The sequence below is a fragment of the Lissotriton vulgaris genome, chromosome 5, assembly GCF_964263255.1.
Source record: "Lissotriton vulgaris chromosome 5, aLisVul1.2, whole genome shotgun sequence".
In the NCBI taxonomy this organism is placed as follows: Eukaryota; Metazoa; Chordata; class Amphibia; order Caudata; family Salamandridae; genus Lissotriton; species Lissotriton vulgaris.
Window position 1 is genome coordinate 55,294,698 of NC_141693.1, and position 22,855 is coordinate 55,317,552.

The following is a 22,855-nucleotide window of genomic DNA, read 5'->3' on the forward strand; positions in this document are numbered from 1 at the left end:
TTCCTTAAAAATCGCTATTTGAGAATCGCAAAAGTGTATCTTGATACATCTGGCCCTTAATTTCCCTGTGCCTGAACGTGTCCTTGTGTAACCTAACCAGTGCTCATGTAAAGCGCTCCAATACCTTCGGGTCGAGTTCGCGCCACATAAATCTGCATTAAAAAATAATGTAAAAAAAGGAGAAGCATAATCCAAAGCCTCCGGTCCTGTAAGAATTCACTCACTGATCCCTTACTTTCCGGTACAGCTGTCAACTCGCCCGTATGTGGAAGAGGTGACATGTTTATTTCACTTTACTTCACCCATGCTCATGTAAAGCTCTCCAATACCATAGTGCCACATGAAACAAACTGCTCCTAGACTGACTTTCAACTCTTCCTTGCCTCCCCCTGAGCCCAATGTGAGCATTTAAAGATGGCGGCCACTCTTGACGGAAGTTCCGGGGCAGCGTGTGGGACATAGGGCACGCTGAGGAGTAGCATCGCCATGGTAACTGGGGGTGTTTCAGTGCAGGAAGTGAACGTGCAGAAAGTTAGCGTACCGGAAGTGGTGGCTGCCCGCGACGGAAGTGAGCTTGTTTATCCAGCCACTGCAGCCATGGAGGAGTCATTGCCTGCCCCTCTTTCCTCTCCGGAGCCGGCTGTCGCCACGGATGGAGCACTGGCCTCCCCTCCCGTGCGGTCCCTGTGCGGGGGCCTGACCTGCTCTCTCTGCCACCGGCTCTACAGCGAGCCCGTGGAGCTGAGCCGGTGCCAGCACTTTTACTGCCGGTGAGCTGCTGCCGTGGACAGGAGGAAGGGAGATGATACGGAGGGAGGGCAGAATCCGGGTGACTTTTTGTATCTAGGGCAGCCGTGCTCTCACTGTGGGCATTTCTTTTCACCGCCCGCTGGTTTCTGGGAGCTGTAGTTGTAGGGCACCTCATTAGAACTTCCTTTGAATGGAGATAGAAAAGAGTGGACAGTAGAGCAACTCGCAAGAGGCGTGAGTATAGAGGAACACGTTAACATGTTATGGCTGGGGAGTTGGACTTGGGACATTGGAGGGGAATTAGTTCAGTGGTATGTAGGGAAAGACGTAAGGTAGCCTGTAGAGCAAGAAGAGTGTAACGTTGGGAGGGAGGCAGAGATGGCCCTTAAAGTAAACACTGAAAGAGTATGGCAGGTGGGTAAAGATGATCATGAGGTGGAAACTTAAGAACAGATTATAAAAGACGGGGTAACGGGTGGAGCAGTGTCGACTGAAGGCGTCTGAAAAAATAGATGTAAGCAAGAAAGTTGAGTTACTAGAAAGCGGAGATTTGAGCATAAAGTCGTCGTGGCCTTAGTGGGGTTGGAGAGCGGATTGGGTTGAGCGTTTGAGGCTGGGATGAGGACGGGGGCGCAAAGTGGAAGTTGCATTTGCGAGATTGTAAGAATCCTTCCTTATAAAGCCAAACTCAAAGTTAAGGGGAGGGAGGTTCACTCCCCCTTAACGTGTCACTTGAAGAGGGTGCATAATGCTGCCACCATAGAGGAAGGAGGGCAGGATTCCTAGACATCACTCATCCTCACAGGCCCTATGACTCAATTACACCGACTGCCTTTAAGGAAGCACAGCGATTCCCTTGCTCTGTGTATTGCTTTTAAAGCACCCCATGACTCTGGACTACCTTAAACTCAATTTTTCATGGTACATTCCATCTCGACCAGCGACTTGTTCAGGTGGTCCCATTGGGGCAGCAGAAGCTTTGCAATTTACACTGCCAAACTCTGGGATACGCTTCCTCTCAATTTCTTTATCCTGATATTCCTCCTGCTTTTATTTATAAGATAAAAGATGCCTCCGGGCATTACCATGATTTACGATACACATTTTCATTTCTAACGTGTTTGTTATTATTCTTTCTTCTGAGGGCCTGTATCACCAAGCATTGTCAAGAGAAAGGCCCATCCTGTCCACAGTGTGGTGGTGACTGCGATGTGGACTCTTACAAGACCAACCCCTTGCTGACTGGCCTTCTGGAGTGTTTGAAGCTCCAAGGAACAGGCCTTCCTCACGGCCCACTCTGTGCTGAGCACGGGAAAAAGCTGGAACGATACTGCGTGACAGACTCTGAGGTGATCTGTTTGGACTGTCGCGATTCTAGGAAGCATCTGTACCATGAGGTGCTCAACACTCAGGAGGCGGCGGAGGAATTCAAGGTAAAGACCCACTCCTTGTCCGGGCTCGAAAAATCATGAACATTTTAAAAGACCTGCTGGTGTATTAACTTGAAAGACCTACTCGACCTAACTGTAATGTACTTGACCTGTGAACTGGTCTCAACGCGATTGTCACACAGTTCACTTTACAAAATCCTCTAACTTCACTCACAGAAAGAAAAGTAAACTTAGAAAGACAAACTGATGTTTGACCTCTGTCTCTGAAAGCCAAGCAAATGTGGCAAGATAACAACATTTAAAGTCATTTTTATTGCTCATTCACTTTGTAAGTAATACAGATGCATTTAAACCTTATCTTGTCACATTTGCTGTACTTCAGAGACTAAGGTCAAAAGTAAGTTAGACTTCCTACATTTTCTTTACTATGTGTGACTGAAGTTGGAGGATTTTCAGCTAGCCAGAAAGGGTAAGAAGGCCCTAAAAATAGCGTGTCCTGATTAAATCTGGCTCGCCATAGGGTGCAGCGATTTTTCGAACCCTGCTTGTTGCATGTTCAGCAGAAAAGTATTGTGTTCTTACCTTTTGAGATAAATAAGCTGTAATTTACAGATCTCTGTACTGGGGTGAATGGCTGACACTGTTCTGCATTCTGTCCATCAGTTGTTCTTTTTGCATTTTTCCCCCTAGTGGGATGATTACTCCCAGACCTGGGTTCCGTGCTCTCCATGCCACTGGAGTCAAGCTATCCTCGCTGAAGAGGGGTAAAACCCTGAAACCCGTCCTAGGATACTTGTTTCCAGTTCAGGGAGGGCCTGACAGTTCGGGCTTGACTGTTCTCATTGGGTGCAGGGTCAAGACTGATTTGCATATATCTGGGTTCAAACTGGAATGGCATGGGGAGCAAACAAATAATGGATTTAGGCCCATATATCTGTACTGGGATGAATGTATGACACTGTTCTTTTTGCGTTGGCTTCCCACACATCCACTCCAGAGTGCTGTGTATTGCTCCCAACCCTCCCTCACTTGTTCACATTCTCATGCGCTGATTTATGTTTTTTAAAAATTCCACTGGCTTCTCACCACACAAGCTCCCTGTTGGTCCCGCCTCCCCCACCCTGTCCATTACTTCCCCCATCTTGGCTTTTTTAATATTGTTTTACACATATCCCCATTCCCCAGCTGTTTCTGTTTGCCCTGCTTTTATTGTTCTTCACCTCAGAGCCAATTAAAACAAGCATTGGCATAGCCAATAGGTCTCGCCTTTGGGTCCTTATAAGTGTTTAGCCATGCAACAGTTAATGTTGTTGCAGTAAGGCCTTTGTGCCGCATAAATACTTAATAAGTCCCAAAGGCGAGACCTATTGGCTATGCCAATGCTTGTTACAGTTGCCGTAGAGTCCTGAAGAAGTCGTGGGGTACATCCCCCAGATGAAACACGTATTGGCAGGGAAATTTTGTGATTAAAGGAGACCAGAACATCACAACTACACTGATTGATCTCATTTGTGATAAAAGTGTTTATTTAATTTGTGAAGAAGCTCGACAAATGTCTTACTAAGAATTGAAATAAATACAAGCGTGTGCATAGTCTTGCTTTAATCACTTTTATACTTGTTCCGGGTTGGAATACAGTTTTTTACAGTAGTGTGATTTCTTTAAGGAATTTAAATGTGAGCAACAAACATACTATGAAGGTTTAATCAGCTGTTCGAAGTGAATTTCCATGGAACAAATCTGCAAAAGCCACTTCTTTCACATTGGTTGAAACAGTTGCAATTTTGACTAGACATGCCTTTCACACTCTTATGAGACATATTGTGCCAACACAACTGGACTGGAATCAGATACAACTGTAAATAAAACAATATCATTTTTAGGGCCTGCCTGCTGATGCGCTTGCGCATAGCTGGCAAAGCTCTATAGTGGCTTATCCAGAGTTTAACCACTGGCGATTCCATGCAGTGCATGTGCTTTTTAGGTCATTGCGCAAGCCCTAAAAAACGCATGCACAATGCCACCAGCCGCCTGCCTGTCTTGCATTACCACATCAAAGGCAGCCCTGCCTCCCTCCCACAAGCTTCTCAGCGTGCGCTCTGCATTTCTCCTCCCAGCGCCGGCCGTACTTTCAGTTTCACAGCCGCCAGGCCGTGTCTCCTTTTTATGCTCCCAACGAAAATATCCAAACGTTAACATGAATAGAGAGTTTGAAATGTCCAAGTCTACTCACAAGGGCTTTGCCAGTTCGCCCCCAAGAGTCTTGATTTAGTCAAATTTAGTAACATCTATTTTTTTAGTTTCAGCGCATTTTCACACGTGCATTTGCATTCCTTGTTTTCCTTTCATTGTGCCTGTGCGTGGCAATGTTAGCAGCAGACCGTGAACTGCTCGCACCCACCCTCTTGTCTTATTCCAGAGCTCCAAGCAGATGAGGACAGCGAATGCCTCTTAATGTGTTTTACATCAAAGGCTGACGGGAGTTCTGACAGTCCGCATTGTTCTATTTCTTATTTCACCCCACCGTCTCTCCAGGGCAGAAGACGCTGCCTCAGAGCCCTGCCAGGGCAGCAGCTTCTCGGCATGGTGTGCCCATGCAGACTCAACCCACCATACCTGAGCTCTGGCTTTTCAAGCTAGTTTGCAGGAGGAACTCGCTTCTTGGTCTCCCTCTCCCCATCTCCCCCTCTGCCTGCTCTCTCTCTCCCTCCCCTCCGTCCTTCGCTCTCGTCCTCCCCTCCGTCCCTCGCTCTCGTCCTCCCCCTCTTCTTCCCCTCCCTCTCTCCCTCTACCCCAGGGGTCTTCAAACTGTGGGGCGCGACCCCCAGGGGGGCCGTGGAGTGATGCAAAGGGGGTCGCGCCTTCACAGTGACACTTCTGCCCTGGCCTCCAGGGCTTCAGCCCCCCTCCTCCCCCATCCTGTGTCTCAGCCCGGGCTGCTGCAGTGCAGCTCGCGCTCCTGGGGCCTCGGCTGGGCAGTGTCTGGAGTCTTATCTCCATCCCGAGTTTTTCACAGGTGTTTAAAGACCATTAGCATATTTACATGCCTTTGTTAACTGATTACCAAAGGTTAGTTTTTTATGGTTCCAGGGCCCAGGGGGTACTGGAACCATAAAAAAAACTAAGCTTTGGTAATCAATTAACAAAGGCATGTAAATATGCTAATGGTCTTTAAAGACCTGCTGAAGCGTTTGAAGAGCAGCGCCTTTCTTTTTTTTAATCACAGAACAGCCACCTTACAAACAGTGATGGGTGGGGAAGGCATAGCGAGGCGCCAAAAGCTAAACACGCTCACATTAAACTATGCTTTAGGGGAGATGGAGTTAAATTGACCAGCAGGAAGTGGTGGTGAGGGGATGGCTAGTAGCAGACAAAGAAATGCGATTTCGGGGGATAGTTTTTTAAAGAAGAAATGACTGCATGTATTTCTGCATTCTAAATGAAGATCGAGTTTGGGGTGAAACAAAAGTGCACATGATCTATGAGTGGAAACTCAGGAAGTGATATCACAGTCTGTTTATGTACCACTAATGCTTGTTGATTGAATCCTGCATTGGAGCCATCCACAGCCTCCATGCGTGGGGGCGAAGTGTTAATAAATGAGTGGCACACATTGACTCCAGCTGTGCGGTGACCGCTGTTATCTGAGAGCTGAAAAGTGCCTCACCTGCATTGGGAATTAAGTTATATCATGATCGCTTTTAAGACGGCAGACACTCATTAAATGTGATCCCCCTGGTCCCCCACTCTGCCTATTCCTTACATTTGTATTTTTACACTTACTGCTGTAGTGTGAGAATGCATTTAATGAAAAGAAATATAAAGTTGGGTTGCCAAAAGAAACATCCCTGCTATGTGTTGTTTAAAGATCCTGCAGAGACCTGCTCTTGACACTAAATTGAGTTATAAATAAAAAAGTATGTATTAATTAGTTATGTGACTTTTCTGTCTTTATTCTCTTTAATTATTAGTCACGGATCATTGAGGCATCCCTAGAACACAATTAAAAGTGCTTTCTATTTATATTTGCTGTTCTAAGTATTCACAGATAAGTGAAAAAAAAACAGCTGTAGGTGACTGTTTACCTCTGGGCCATCAAAATAATGAGCTGGTAACCCTAATCATTAGACTGGAAGTTTGTTGCAGGATCAGCACATTCTTTATTTCCTCCACCCTCGAACCCTGATTAATGCCATTATAGCAGTAGTTTAACTTATATCTGAAACCCTACGCTTCAAGTTTCTGGGAATGCACCCTGCTTTTAGACTACTCACTTCCGTTCTCGCCTTCACTTTCACCCTGCACTCCCAGCGATCACAATACACTCACACTGATCACAATGCACTCACACTGATCGCCATGCACTCACATCATTCACTCGCTCACCCTGCACTCACACCAATCACCATGCACTCACACCAATCACCCGCTCACCCTGCTCTCACAGGGATCACTGCACTAAAAATTTGCTTGCATTGTTCACTCTGTACCTCACCCTGCAGTCACACGAGCACACTTCTTACCCTGCACTCATGTGACACTTCACTCACCTGTCCCCCCCTTACTGCTCAATCTGTAGCTAACTCAAACAAGGCCATCACTAACCATGCACTAATTTGTCCCACTCTGCACTTACCGCTGAACCCAAATTCATATGGTCACCTCACTCACCCTGCAGTCACTCCTTTTACCCTACTCTCACACTGTTGCATTGCTCACCGTGCAGTCACATGGGCACTCTTGTCACCCACACAGTGCAGAAGGTTAAAGTGCCTGGTACAAAGAAGATGTACCATGCACATCACAGAACTGAGTGCGAGTAAACTATGAGTAGCGCTATAAAAAAATGAAATGTTTGTCAGACAGGTGCTATAGAGAGATGAGGTGTATTGTTGGTGAGTGGTAGTGAGGGAATTCATGGAGAAGGTGGAAAGACTGTTGCACCGTATGCTAACAGTGCTTGGACAAGCCCTGGCTGGGAGTGTTAAGCCCCCCCCCCCCCCCGAATTTCGGGTCTAGTGGTTACCCTGCTTCTGCTTATTATTTACATTGTAGTCCGCTACTGTTACCAAAAGGTGTCCTGGGGCTAATAACCATCTGCCTGCAATGTGAGAGAGGGATCCGGGGCCGGGAGAGGAGAGAAGAGAGGGATGGAAGGAAGTGGAAGGAAGGGGGTGAGAGGAAAGGGGCATGGGTAAACTGCCTAACTCTGCACAAGACCGCCACGGTTTTAATGCACCCTTGCTGCTCCCGGCCATGGCCAGGTGAGCTTCTAATGTGGCAGCGCGTATTCCTGCGGATTGGGAGGCCCTTCACAGAGGTTGACTAGACATCTTTCTGATGTTAACTGCTGTATTTTGGTTATAAACTGGTACTGGCGGGGTGAAATCTTTCCTCAGTATTACTGTGTTTAAAAAAATTCTAAATAAAGCAATGCTACCCCAAAATATGCTACGTAATAAACACTACACTTGCCAGTGCTGGGGGGCTTATTTAATACACACTATTCAACTGTATAGTATACATGACAAAGACATGCACACCTGCTTTATAAATTGCAGTTTTTTATTAATTTCTTTTGATGCCTATTTTTTTTAGGTCTGCATCATTTTTTAGTTTGAATCATCAACTTCCATACAACTCATTCAAGGCCATGAATGAGTTGTATGGAAGTTGATGATTCATTGTACATACCCAATCACTTGCATACTTTGTTTTTGTTTGTATATATATGTATATAGAATGTTTTGTATTCCCATGCATAAAACTAAAAAATGATGCAGACCTAAAAAAATAGGCATCAAAAGAAATTAATAAAAAACTGCAATTTATAAAGCAGGTGTGCATGTCTTTGTCATGTATACTATACAGTTGAATAGTGTGTATTAAATAAGCCCCCCAGTACTGGCAAGTGTAGTGTTTATTACGTTGCATATTGGTTCAGCCTTGCTGTAGTTAGGAGCCAAGACCCTTTCGGTTCCCTAAACCCCAAAATATGCAGCATCACAGAACATTATTTACATTTTCTACTCACACAATTTAGTCAAGCCTGTCGCATAATTTGGTCCTCACCATCCTCATAACCTAGACGTTTAGAAATTTTTGTCAGGAGGTGGTCCTTACGCTTGAAAATGTTGACAGGGGGGTCTCGGCATCCAAAAGTTTGAAGACCTCTGCTCTACCCTCTCTCCTTTTCGCTCTCTCCCTTTTCCTCACTTCCCTCTCTCCTTTTCCCTCACTTCCCTCTCCCTCTCTCCCTTTCCCTCACTTCCCTCTCTTCCCTCCCCGTCTCTGTCTCTCTCCCCTCTCCCCCCTCTCTCCTCTCTCCATCTCTTTACCCTCTCCCTGCTCTCCTTTTTCTCCCTCTCCCCATCTCCCCCCTGCCTGCTCTCCTCTCTCTCTCTCTCCCTCTCTCCCTCTCTCCCCTCTGTCCTTCGCTCTCGTCCTCCTCCTCTCTTCTTCCCCTCCCTCTCTCCATTTCCCTCACTTCCTTTCCCTCACTTCCCTCTCTCCCTTTCCCTCACTTCCCTCTCTCCCTTTCCCTCTCTCCCTTTCCCTCTCCTCGTCTCTCTCTCCTCTCTCCATCTCTTTACCCTCTCCCTCTCCCTGCTCTCCTTTTTTTTCCCTCTCACCATCTCCCACTCGGCGCCACCCCAGCGTCACTCGGCGCCACCAATGCGTCACTCGGCGCCACCAATGCGTCACTCAGCGCCACCAATGCGTCACTCGGCGCCACCCCTGCGTCACTTTGCGCCACCCCTGCGTCACTCGGAGCCACCCCTGCGTCACTCGGCGCCACGCCAGCATCACTGGTTCAAATATGTTCTTTCTATGTTTCAAGCTGTTTTCAAGCTTTATTACAAATCACAAAAAGATGTTAATATTTCACTTCTGTTCTTGGATTTTCGTCACAATAAAAAACACTTAACATAATCTTCCCAAAAGTTATTTACAAAAGTTTAAGCTATTGCCATTACAAATTAAATTATTTAAGTATTTTTTATTTTAAAAAATTAAAAGCAATTGTTATTTGTAATATCAATACATCTAAGTCCGTAAATATAAAACATGTTGCATTACAAATGCTATAGGTGTCACATTTGCGAAAGTTATAACTATTGGCATTGTAAATGACAAAGCTATTAATTTAGCTATTTTAATAACACATAAATAATAAACATTTCATTTATAAGACCAATAGCTCAAACTTTCCTAATGCGAGCGCTATTGCATTTCCAATGCTTGTTTATCTCGCATGTGATGACCGATGTCACAATCAAGTGAGATGGTAATTAGTTAGTGAAGTGTTGCAGTTCATGCAGGATTTAACTTTTTACATTAAAGTTGGAATCAACGCTTTAAAATCCCTCTGCAGGTCTTCAGCTTCAAAAAGGGCATTATATCCGAAAATAAAACAGTTGACTTTCCTAATTTACATTATAAATGAAGTTCCTGCCATAGAAAGCTACAGGGAAATGTTTCTTGATCTACCTGAAAAACCTACAGACGAAAACGTGTTGTGACTTTAGGTATTTGAAAACTGTAATAACAGCTTGAGGGAGGAGTCACGTTTAAGGAAGGCGCTGTAGTGAACAAACTTGCACTGACTCCACTGGCCGTGACGTAAAAAATGTGTTGGCATGTAATTAAATAGAACCTGACTGCCTTCACTCCGCTACAATTAAATCGACGTTCGGTGAAAAAGCCAGAAGGGCTTTGTTGGACAGGCCACATGACGGGCCGCTCTCCCCCGGCTCGACCAAGCCCGAGCCAGTCACACAAGCACCACACACCACCATTGCACGTCCTACGTCCCCTCAGGGACACCTGCCCTCGAGCATGATAACCTCGTGGGTCCGATCCACTGCCGACCCATGCGCCCAGCCAGGGCCGCCATCTTGGACACTTCGCCACGAGGCCGCCTGGCCCCCGATCGACCTCAACCCTGGGCCTAGCCCGGCCTCAGACATTCCGGCACCACCCTCCACCCAGGAGGTGAGCGAGCTACTTGGCCAGTCAATGGGAGAAAGAGGTGTCGATGGTTCTCCCCCGGCCAGTGCCGCTCGCCCATCGCCTCCCCGGGCGCTGGCTCCACCCCCCTGCTGGGTGTCTGGACTCCCTCATCCCGGACCTCCCGACCTCCAAGTGCGAGGGTCCGGACATCAAAGCACGCCAGCCCTATAACTGGGGCAGCTCCAGAACAGGAAGGCAGTTGTATCTTGGAGTCGAGAGACGAAAGAAGAACTCATCCTGGACGGACTACTGGCGCTGCCGTAGCTCTGTCCTGTGCACCGTCATCCTGCCTGTTGGCGCTGCCACAGCCGTCGTAACCTTCATCCTTCACCGTCGTCCGGATCTGCTGGCGAGGCCGCGGACCGTTGTAACCGTCATCTGCATCGGGACCTGCTTGGCTTCTCCACGGCCCGTCGACCATCCTTCATCCATCTCGGGACCTGCTTGGCTCCTCCACGGCCCGATCAGCAACCACGCCGAGCTCGAGGATTGAGAGCTATTGAACTCATTGGTAACTAAGACTGTCCCGCTACCCTTTTCCTCATCCAGAGATCAGAACCGAGGGGACCCCTGAGTCCAGACCTCCTTGTATTATATCAACGTAACCTAAGAATTGCATATAAAGTCTCGTTAACCTTCAATCTTGTGTGGTGTCCGTCTGTGGGGGGGAAGTTGCTTATCTGTACAGTCGTTGGAGACGGCTCTCCCTGGAGACCTCTCCCCGTAAACTCGGCCGACCCTCCCGGTCCGTCTAACATTGGTGGCCAGCGGCGCGATCCGAATCACCGCATAACGTACAGAGAGTAGCTCACCCCACAACGAACAACAATGTCGACTAAAGAGAGCGGATCAACTGAGAAGTTCCAAATGGAAAAACTAGAGGAATACAGCCATCGTGAACTAAAGCAGTTCTGCATCGAACTAGGTATCGCTACCACCGGACTAAGTACCAAGGACGATTTTAAGCATGCCCTAGAATCTTGGGCAGAGACCGGGGATGTCGAAGCCCCTGAGCAAAGCACCGCGAAAAAGACCAACACGGCCCCTGAAGAGCAAAGAACGGGTCTCTCGCAAGACGAGATCCAAGAAAGAGAAAAAGCCCGACTACACGAACTCGAAATGGCCCGACTCAAGATGGACATAGAACTCAAATTGGCCGAGCAAAAAATAAACTTAGAGCACCTTCGCCTCCGAGAAGAAAGAGAGGAGAAACAGAGGCAAAGGGAGCTCGAGGAAAAAAGACTAACGTACGAGCATGAGCGGAACCTAGCCGAGATCAACCTGCGCAAACAGAATAAAGAGTTAGGGGTGCCCGACAGACCGTCCACCCCAGGGACCACGGACAAAAAAGTGCACATCCCCAAGGATGTGGTCCGAGAATATTTTCGAGAAGACGACATCCAGCAATGGTTTAAGGCATATGAAATCGCGATGACTGCGCACCGGATCGATAGAGCCGACTGGGGAGCCGGCCTATGGGGCAAATTCCTCAATGAGGGCCGCGATACTCTGTTACAGCTCCCAGACCACCAGATGACCTCCTACGACCATATGAAAGCGGCCCTCCTCACTCGCTATGGCCTCACGCCCGAGATGTACCGTCAGAGGTTCCGAGACTGCACACGCATTCCAGGTACAACTTGGGTGGACTATGTAACGTACTTCAGCCGAGCCTTCGAAGGCTGGATCAGAGGGAACAACGTCACGACCTACGAGCAGTTGTTCAATCTGATGGTATGGGAGCATCTGTCCAACAATTGCTTCATTGAACTACGCCAACACCTCCTCGACAGCAAGTTAACCGACCCCCGGCAGCTCGCAGCTGAAGCTGACCGGTGGGAGATCACCCGAGTGGGCCGGAATGGGTCCTACGAGCAGAACAGGAACAACAATGGTCACCACCGACCCAGAGGAGGAGGAGGGGGCCAAGGACGAGGAAGAGACAACACTCCGGCCGCCCCCACTACCAGCACCACCCCCCCGGCCAACCGGGGCAGCACCCCGGCGCGACCGGGATACAGAGCCAATGTTACATGTCACCGATGCCAACGAGTCGGCCACTATGCAAACGACCCAAGCTGCCCGCAGTATCAGAGTCCAAGACCCCGCCAGGTGGCCGCCGCGGCACTAGGGGAAGAACAGATCTCCGAGGAACAAGAAACAGACGAGCAAGAGTATCAAGAGTGGGAGCCAGCCGCCATGACTCTCGCGTGCTTAGGGGGAAGAGACATGGTCCCGCGGGTCCCCCTACCCGCTAACACCCAGAAGTACAGCCAGTGGGTGAGCATCAATGGACAACGGGCCGAAGCCCTTCGAGACACCGGGGCCAGTGTGACAGCCGTCCGCTGTCATCTGGTGACCCCAGAACAATATCTACCGAACATTCTCTGCCCTGTGCGATCAGCCGACAACTCGGAGAGTCTGTGTCGGATGGCCTGCGTCCCCTTTGAGTGGGGAGGGGTCTCCGGCATGTTGAAAGTAACGGTCCGAGACGACGCCCCCGTGGACTGCCTCCTCGGAAATGACCTGGAAAGCTCCCCGTGGGCAGCCGTGGAGCGAAAAGAACACTTGGGGATGTTGGGCGTCCCAGACTGGGCGTGCGTCACCACCCGGTCCATGGCCGCCCGTGCCAACCATCACCCGGAAGAACCAGAATGGCCGGCGCCTCCGCCTCCGGTCGCCCCCGCCGAGACCCCCGACCAGGGCATCCCCCTCGAACCTGCTCAACCTTCCGACCTTGCTAATCTCGACCAGTGGGCTCAAGAAGGGGGGCCCACACAAGAACAATTTCGTCAGGAGCAGAAGACCTGTCCCTCCCTTGAGGGACTCCGACAACAAGCGCTCGCCCAAAGCGCAGGGGATACCTCCGGAACTCATTGGGTCTACTGGGACAATGACCTATTGTACAGCGAGCAACGAATCGCCGAGCTGGGGGCCAACCGAGTACTAGTGGTGCCACTCCGCTTTAGAGACTTCCTGCTAAATCTGGCCCACGATGTCCCCCTGGCAGGGCACCTGGGACAAGATAAAACCTACAGCCGCCTAGTGACCCACTTCTTCTGGCCAAAAATGAGAAACGATGTGCACCAGCATTGCCGATCTTGCCCCACGTGCCAAGCCAGTGGGAAGAGCGGCCGCAAATTAAAGGCCCCCCTGCAACCCTTTCCCGTGGTCACGACCCCATTTGAGAGGGTCGGAATAGACATTGTGGGACCCCTAGACCCACGTACAAGACAAGGCCATCGCTTCATCCTAGTACTAGTGGACCACGCCACCCGCTACCCTGAGGCTATTCCTCTCCGGACCGTCACAGCCCCAGTGGTCGGCAGGGCCCTGATGGGGATCTTCTCCCGTGTGGGGTTCCCCCGAGAAGTCGTCAGTGACAGAGGCACGAACTTTATTTCCAAATATATGAAGTCCCTCTGGCAACAGTGGGGGGTCACCTACCGCTTCACGACCCCCTATCACCCCCAAGGAAACGGACTTGTTGAGCGGTTCAATCGCACACTAAAAGGGATGATCGGGGGATTGGAAGAACCCCTCCGTCGCCAGTGGGACGTGCTGCTGCCGTGCCTCCTCTTCGCCTACCGGGAGGTCCCACAGAAGTCCCTAGGCTTCAGCCCATTCGAGCTGCTCTATGGGCACCCAGTACGGGGGCCACTCAGCCTGATCAAAGAAGGCTGGGAGATGCCTCCGGCCAAGAGTCCTCCAGATGTCTTCCGGTACCTCCTCACCCTCCGCAACCAGTCCCAGCGGTTCAGAGACCTAGCAAAAGCCAACCTAGAGGCCAGTCAAGAGGACATGAAGAAATGGTATGACCAGAACGCCTCATCTATTGAATTCGAGCCGGGGCAACAGGTCTGGGTAATGTCCCCCACAGAACCGTGCGCTCTCCAAGACAAATGGACGGGACCCTTCAAGGTAATCGAGCGCAAGGGTCCTGCCACCTATCTGATCGATATGGAGTCCGCCCGGAATCCGCTCCGAGTCCTCCACACCAACAGACTGAAACCCCACTTTGCACGAACAGAACTCAGCCTCTTGATGGCCACAGACAACGGGGTTGAAGACGACTCCGAGCCTCTCCCTGACCTCTTGCGGACCCAGGAGCAAGACGGCTCCGTGGATGGGGTCCGACTCTCGGAGACCCTCACCCAGGAACAACGCCAAGAGTGCCAAGCCCTCCTATCACGATTTGCCAGCCTGTTCTCCCTCACCCCAGGTGTCACTTCCTGGTGTGTGCACGATGTGGACACCGGAGACAGCCCTCCTATCCGCCACCGGGCCTACCGCGTACCTGATCGGGTACGGGCCTGCATCCAGGCGGAAGTAACTAAGATGCTCACGCTCGGGGTCATCGAGCCCTCCGACAGTCCATGGGCCAGCCCGGTCGTACTGGTCCCCAAAGCAGCCGCCCCCGGAACCACACCCGAACTCCGGTTCTGTGTCGACTACCGGGGCCTGAATGAAGTCACCAGAACGGACGCACACCCCATCCCCCGGGCAGATGAACTGGTCGACCGAATGGGCGCTGCCCGCTACCTCAGCATCTTCGATCTAACGGCAGGCTATTGGCAGATCGGCCTCACACCCCGAGCACAAGAACGTTCTGCCTTCTCCACCCCCGATGGCCACTATCATTTCACGGTCATGCCCTTCGGCATGAAAAATGCCCCAGCGACTTTCCAACGGCTCGTCAATCAGGTCCTGGCGGGGCTCGAAGAGTTCAGCGCCGCCTACCTGGACGACATCGCTGTGTACAGCCACCACTGGACCGAGCACCTCCACCACCTCCAAGCAGTGTTGCAAGCCCTTCAGCGAGCTGGCCTCACGATCAAGGCCAGCAAATGTCAAATTGGACAAGGGTCAGTGACCTACCTCGGACACCAGGTGGGAAGCGGTCTAGTGGCCCCTCTACAACTGAAAATTGCCGCCATCCAGATCTGGCAACCCCCTATCACTCAAACTGAGGTGCGAGCCTTCCTGGGCCTCACGGGCTACTACCGAAGGTTCGTGAAAGACTATGGTACCATCGTGGGGCCTCTCACCGAACTCACGTCAAAAAATCAGCCCAAGAAGGTGAACTGGACCCCAGAGTGTCAAGCGGCCTTCGAACAGCTAAAGGCCGCCATGTGTTCCGCTCCTGTGCTCCAGGCCCCAGACTACAGCCGGGAGTTCGTCGTCCAGACGGACGCCTCCGACCAGGGCATTGGGGCGGTCCTGTCCCAGGTGAACACCGAAGGCCTTGATCAACCGGTGGCCTTCATCAGCCGGAGACTCCTACCACGGGAACAACGCTGGAGCACCATAGAGAGGGAGGCCTTCGCTGTGGTATGGGCCCTCAAGAAGCTCCGACCCTACCTTTTTGGCACCCACTTTCGGGTGCAGACTGACCACCGACCCCTGCAGTGGTTGATGCATATGCGGGGGGAAAACCCAAAACTGCTACGCTGGTCCATCTCCTTGCAAGGTATGGACTTTACCGTTGAACACCGGCTTGGGTCCGACCACGCCAACGCGGATGGCCTGTCCCGGTTTTTCCGCCTCGACGAAGAGAGTCCCCAAGAGGATGGGTAACTCTCCCCGCCTTCAGCTGGGGGGGACGCATGTTGGACAGGCCACATGACGGGCCGCTCTCCCCCGGCTCGACCAAGCCCGAGCCAGTCACACAAGCACCACACACCACCATTGCACGTCCTACGTCCCCTCAGGGACACCTGCCCTCGAGCATGATAACCTCGTGGGTCCGATCCACTGCCGACCCATGCGCCCAGCCAGGGCCGCCATCTTGGACACTTCGCCACGAGGCCGCCTGGCCCCCGATCGACCTCAACCCTGGGCCTAGCCCGGCCTCAGACATTCCGGCACCACCCTCCACCCAGGAGGTGAGCGAGCTACTTGGCCAGTCAATGGGAGAAAGAGGTGTCGATGGTTCTCCCCCGGCCAGTGCCGCTCGCCCATCGCCTCCCCGGGCGCTGGCTCCACCCCCCTGCTGGGTGTCTGGACTCCCTCATCCCGGACCTCCCGACCTCCAAGTGCGAGGGTCCGGACATCAAAGCACGCCAGCCCTATAACTGGGGCAGCTCCAGAACAGGAAGGCAGTTGTATCTTGGAGTCGAGAGACGAAAGAAGAACTCATCCTGGACGGACTACTGGCGCTGCCGTAGCTCTGTCCTGTGCACCGTCATCCTGCCTGTTGGCGCTGCCACAGCCGTCGTAACCTTCATCCTTCACCGTCGTCCGGATCTGCTGGCGAGGCCGCGGACCGTTGTAACCGTCATCTGCATCGGGACCTGCTTGGCTTCTCCACGGCCCGTCGACCATCCTTCATCCATCTCGGGACCTGCTTGGCTCCTCCACGGCCCGATCAGCAACCACGCCGAGCTCGAGGATTGAGAGCTATTGAACTCATTGGTAACTAAGACTGTCCCGCTACCCTTTTCCTCATCCAGAGATCAGAACCGAGGGGACCCCTGAGTCCAGACCTCCTTGTATTATATCAACGTAACCTAAGAATTGCATATAAAGTCTCGTTAACCTTCAATCTTGTGTGGTGTCCGTCTGTGGGGGGGAAGTTGCTTATCTGTACAGTCGTTGGAGACGGCTCTCCCTGGAGACCTCTCCCCGTAAACTCGGCCGACCCTCCCGGTCCGTCTAACAGGCTTTAACTATCTTATAATGGTGAACGACAAGTCTTTTCTGCGTATTGCCAACTTTGTTTTTGTTGCGCAAACGCCAACAACGCACAACCAAGCGACAGAAACAATTGCACAGACAGAATTTTACCAGGACAGTTCCTCCTTGAAATACGAGCGTCAAATACAGTGAAGGCGCGACCCTCCTCATGCTCCTCCCTGACAATGTGTTTACAAAACTTACTTTCAATGTCCGCAAACTACATCGATAGTACAAAAGATAACCTAACGTTACGGCAAGCGCAAGAAAACATCACGCTAACATGATAGCAAAGGCCATCTGTACAGTACACTTTGTCGGAATATAGGTTGGCTTCCAAAAACAAAACACAACAAGCATTGCTTACTCTCAGCGAGTATGCTCAGACGGAGTGACAGGCGCCGGAAAGACAGAAGCAATGACGGGCAGAGGTGCGAGGAGGCGCGCGCACGCTAAAAGGAAATAAAAGCAAGCATTGGCCGTAAAAGTGATCGCAGGCTATAAGGGTGCACGCGAGCGATGCACTTAATGAGCCATGACGAGACCGGAAAGCCAGATGGCTCCTGTGCTCGTAACTGTGCGCGTAACTGTACGCTCTAGGCCACACAAAAAGCTGTGGTTGGTTTTTTTAAGCCACTTACTAAAAGTCTCGCCTACGCTGGATCAGGCGAGACCTAAAAACTATCTATATTTTTGGGAGGACTCAGAAGCTGCCATTTGATACCAGCCGGTTTGTTTTTAAATAGGAGGTATTTGCGCAAGTAGAATATATTTTTTTATTTACTAATGTAAGTGGAGTCCTCCATCTTGGATCGGTAAATAAAAATATAAAAGAAATTGGTGCCCACATGAATCGGGCACAAGTATGCATGGTGACGTATTTGTGCAGATGTGAACAGCTACTGAATGGCACGGCGCCAGTAGCATCATGATGTGTAGTGGTAAGCCTGTGGCATTACATTTTTTTACTATTCTATATTTTTAGGTCTCGCCTGTCAATGCGCATGCGCATTGAGCTTGCGAGACTATGGGGGCTTAAACCGACTTTAACCAACTTGCAAGGAATCGTGGCGATTCCTTGCAGTGCCCGTGAAAATCAAGCTCAATGCGCATGCGCATTGACATTAAAAGCGCGTGCACATGCCCCCAGCCGCCTGCCTTGCATGTCTTTCCCCTCAGGCGCACTCCTCCCACACCCCGCTCCGCCCCCTCCCCTGCCTGCCATGTTGCATTTCTTCAGGGCACCTCCCCTCATCACTTCCCCAGCAGCATCTGTTCCCCAGCCTGCCGAGAGCAGCTCTTCCTGCTCCGCCCTCTCCCCACTCTCTCTCCCAGCACACCTCCCCCTCCAGCATACAGCACGGAATTCAGGCTCCGCCAGCAGCTCTTCCCCTCCCCACTCTCTCTCCCAGCACACCTCCCCCTTGTTTAAACCTTGAAAAGATATCCCGCCTCTCCTCCCCCTTCCTTCCCAGCACGGAATTCAGGCTCCGCCAGCAGCTCTTCCCCTCCCCACTCTCTCTCCCAGCACACCTCCCCCTCGATCCGCCCCTTGTTTAAACCTTGAAAAGACATCCCGCCTCTCCTCCCCCTTCCTTCCCAGCACGGAATTCAGGCTCCGCCAGCAGCTCTTCCCCTCCCCACTCTCTCTCCCAGCACACCTCCCCCTCGATCCGCCCCTTGTTTAAACCTTGAAAAGACATCCCGCCTCTCCTCCCCCTTCCTTCCCTCCCCCCCGGCTTCTTCTCACCCTCCTCCCTTTGCCCGAGGACATCATGAGAGCCGCTAACCCTCCTCCAGGAGCCAGATGATGAGGGAGGAGACGCACAACTGCGGACCTCTCCTGCTGGCACACCACCACATCCACCACCACCACATCCACCATCACATCCACCATATCCACAGCCACATCCACCACACCCACCACCACACCCTAGAATCCTGAAGAAAACTAAAATCAAAGCTCCCTGGTTTACACCTGACTTAGCCTCCGCACATCTACTCTGCAGGAAAGCGGAACGTAAATGGCGTAGAACCTACGACAATGACGACCGAAGCGCCTACATACTTCAGAGGAAAAACTATCTCTCCGCCATCAAATCGGCCAAGAGAACATTCTACGTAAATGCCATTAAAGAAGCCAGCCAAAAGCAAAACACTTTATTTACAATAGTAAAGACCTTCACCCATCCCAAAGCTCTCCAACCCGAAATCCCCCCATCCCAAGAGCTATGTGATAAGATCTCAGAATACTTTGATGATAAAATTACCTCCATTCAAAAAAACTTCCCCCCTCCCCCTACCACCCATAAACTACCCCATCCCGATCAACCTTGCTTGACTGCTGACAGTCTCAAAAACTTCATCCCGGTCACTCTGGCCCAAACCAGAGAAGCGATTCTTTCCTGCAAATCCGGCTCCCCCTCCGACCCCTGCCCCCCTAAGATTCTCCATCTAATCATTGATGAGATTAACCCTATCGTCAATGACATTATCAACCTGTCTCTCAGTTCTGGTTCTGTCCCTCGCTCATGGAAAAAAGGTGTGGTCAAACCACTTATGAAAAAAGCTAACAAATCCCCAGTGGACTTGACCAACCTTCGTCCCATCACCCTTCTCCCCGCTCTGGGTAAAATAACAGAACAGCTAGTCCACAAAGAACTCAAAACCTTTCTGGAAACCCACAACATACTCCATCCCCAGCAATCCGGGTTCCGGTCTAAACACTTAACCGAAACTGCCTTAATTGAACTGACCAACACCATTAAATCACTGCAAGACCAAAGGAAGAAGGTCATTCTGATCCTTCTTGACCTCACGGCAGCTTTCGATACCATATCCCACTCCATCCTGATCAACAGATTAATGGACATCCGCATCTCTGACTCAGCCCTATCATGGATCAGATCTTTTCTCAGCGATAGGTCCCAAACTGTCACCCTGGCCCCTTTTCAATCCAATGAGAAAAAGGTGTCCTCAGGAGTCCCCCAAGGGTCCATCCTAAGCCCCCTCCTTTTTAACATTTATCTCATCCCTCTTCTCACCCTGATAGAATCATTCGGCATAACTGTCACTTCATATGCCGATGATACTCAGTTGATCATCCCCCTAGACGACAATTCCAACAAGGCAGAGCTCAATCTTAAACACTGCCTAACTGCTGTATTCTAATGGATGGACGCTAACCACCTCCGTTGCAACTCAAATAAAACTGAGATCCTCCCCATTGGAAAGAACGCCTCTTTCTGTCCTGCCCTCTGGTGGCCTGACAACTCTGTTGCCCCCCCCCCCAGACCGTCACTTCTGCCAGAAACCTCGGGGTTCTTTTTGACTCTGATCTTTCATTTGACCATCATGCCACGACCGTAGCAGGCAAATGCTTCAGCATAATCAAATCCCTGAGAAAGTTCTTTGACTTCCTCCCCCTCGATTCTAGAAAAACGGTAACAGTAGCCCTCCTTCTCTCGCGTGTAAACTACTGTAACGGCCTCCTGGCAGGGACCAAGAAGTCCACTCTCTCCAAACTCCAAAGTGTTTTACACACTGCCGCCCGCCTTGTCCTAAAATTACCTCGTAAATCCTCAATCTCCGCAGCCCTAAAGACCTTACATTGGCTTCCCCTGCACAAGAGATTACTCTTCAAGATTCTCACCATTGCCTTTCGGGCCTTTAACAAAACAGGCCCCATCTATCTTACCAGACGCTTCCCACACTACAACCTGAGTCGTTCCCTCCGATCTTCACAAGAAAATTTCATGACCTCCACCAAGTTCAACCTGAAGTCTAAAGGCGGAAAAACCCTAAGCACCCTGGCTATCAAAGCCTGGAACAGTATGCCCAGACACCTGAGACTTCAGACACTTGAGAAGCCTTTTAGAAAACTTCTCAAAACATGGATTTTCAATCTTTCCGACGATTGGACTAAAGCTTCCATCTAGCCTCCCCCCTACCACTCTGTGACCTGGCTTCAAGGACTTTCAGCGCCATGATGCTCCTTCCGCAGCGAACGCCGCGCTCTATAAATACCCCTCCAAAATATCCCCCCAAAAAATATCCAAATATCCACACCCACCACCACTACATCCACCACTACATCCACCACTACATCCACCACTACATCCACCACTACATCCACCACTACATCCACCACTACATCCACCACTACATCCACCACTACATCCACCACTACATCCACCACTATATCCACCACTATATCCACCACTACATCCACCACTATATCCACCACTACATCCACCACTACATCCACCACTACATCCACCACTACATCCACCACTACATCCACCACTACATCCACCACTACATCCACCACTACATCCACCACTACATCCACCACTACATCCACCACTACATCCACCACTACATCCACCACTACATCCACCACTACATCCACCACTACATCCACCACTATATCCACCACTACATCCACCACCCCATCCACCACCACCACCGCATCCACCATCACCACATCCACCACCACCATATCCACCATCAACTCCACATCCACCATCACATCCACCGCCACATCCACCGCCACATCCACCGCCACATCCACCGCCACATCCACCGCCACATCCACCACCACATCCACCACCAACTCCAAATCCACCACCACCACATCCACCATCAACTCCAAATCCACCTCCACATGCACCACCACATCCACATCCACTGCCACATCCACAACCACATCCACCACCACCACCACACCCACCGCCACCAGATCCACCACACCCACCACCACCACACCCACCATCACTACATCCACCACCGCATCCACCACCACCACATCCACCGCCACATCCACCGCCACATCCACCACATCCACCACATCCACCACCACATCCACCACCACATCCACCGCCACATCCACCGCCACATCCACCGCCACATCCACCGCCACATCCACCACCACATCCACCTCCACCACATCCACCACCCATTCACCACCCCATTCACCACCACCACCGCATCCACCACCGCCACATCCACCGCCACCAGATCCATCACCACCACATCCACCATCACCACCACATCCACCGCCACATCCACCACCACATCCACATCCACCTCATGCACCACCACCACATCTACATCCACCGCATCCACCACATCCACATCCACCACCACATCCACCATCACACCCACCACATCCACCACCGCATCCACCACCCCATTCACCACCACCACCACCGCATCCACCACCACCACAGTCCACCACCACCACCACCACCACCACCACCACCACCACCACTGCATCCAACACCACCACATCCACCACCACATCCACCACCACATCCACCACCACATCCACCACCACATCCACCACCACCACATCCACCACCACCCCATCCACCACCACTACCACCACATCCACCACCACCACATCCACCACATCCACCGCCGCCACATCCACCGCCACCACATCCACCACCACATCCACCACCACATCCACATCCACTGCATGCGCCACCACCACATCCACATCCACCACATCCACACACCCACCACCACCTCCACCACCACATCCACCACCGCATCCACCACCCCATTCACCACCACCACCGCATCCACGACCACCACATCCACATCCACCACCGCATCCAACACCACCACATACACCACCACACCCACCACCACCACATCCACCAACACATCCACCAACACATCCACCACCGCATCCACCACCGCATCCACCACCACCACATCCAACACCGCATCCACCACCACTGCATCCACCAACACCACATCCATGACCACCACCGCATCCACCACCACATCCACCAACACATCCACCACCACCATATCCCCCAGATCCACCACCACCACATCTATGTGTGTGTTTGTGTGTGTGTGTGTGTGTGTGTGTGTGTGTGTGGCTCTGTGTGTGTGTAGGTGCAAATGCAATGTGCTTGGATTTTCGTCACAATAAAATACACTGAACATAATCTTCACAAAAGTTATTTACAAACATTTAAGGTATTGCCATTATAAATTACAATAACTTT

At 51.2% G+C, this 22,855-nt stretch overlaps 1 protein-coding gene across 1 annotated transcript in view; it reads left to right on the top strand.

Annotated features, from left to right (window-relative positions):
- The first annotated feature begins 554 nt into the window (after nt 1-554).
- Nucleotides 555-22,855, top strand: part of LOC147710137 (E3 ubiquitin-protein ligase TRIM69-like) — a 97,217-nt gene continuing 74,916 nt past the window's right edge. The window contains exons 1-2 of the mRNA XM_086920833.1: nt 555-770; nt 1,895-2,183. Of these exons, the coding sequence (XP_086776959.1) occupies nt 598-770; nt 1,895-2,183 (462 nt within the window). The 5' untranslated portion in view covers nt 555-597. The remainder of the gene's footprint in view (nt 771-1,894; nt 2,184-22,855) is intronic.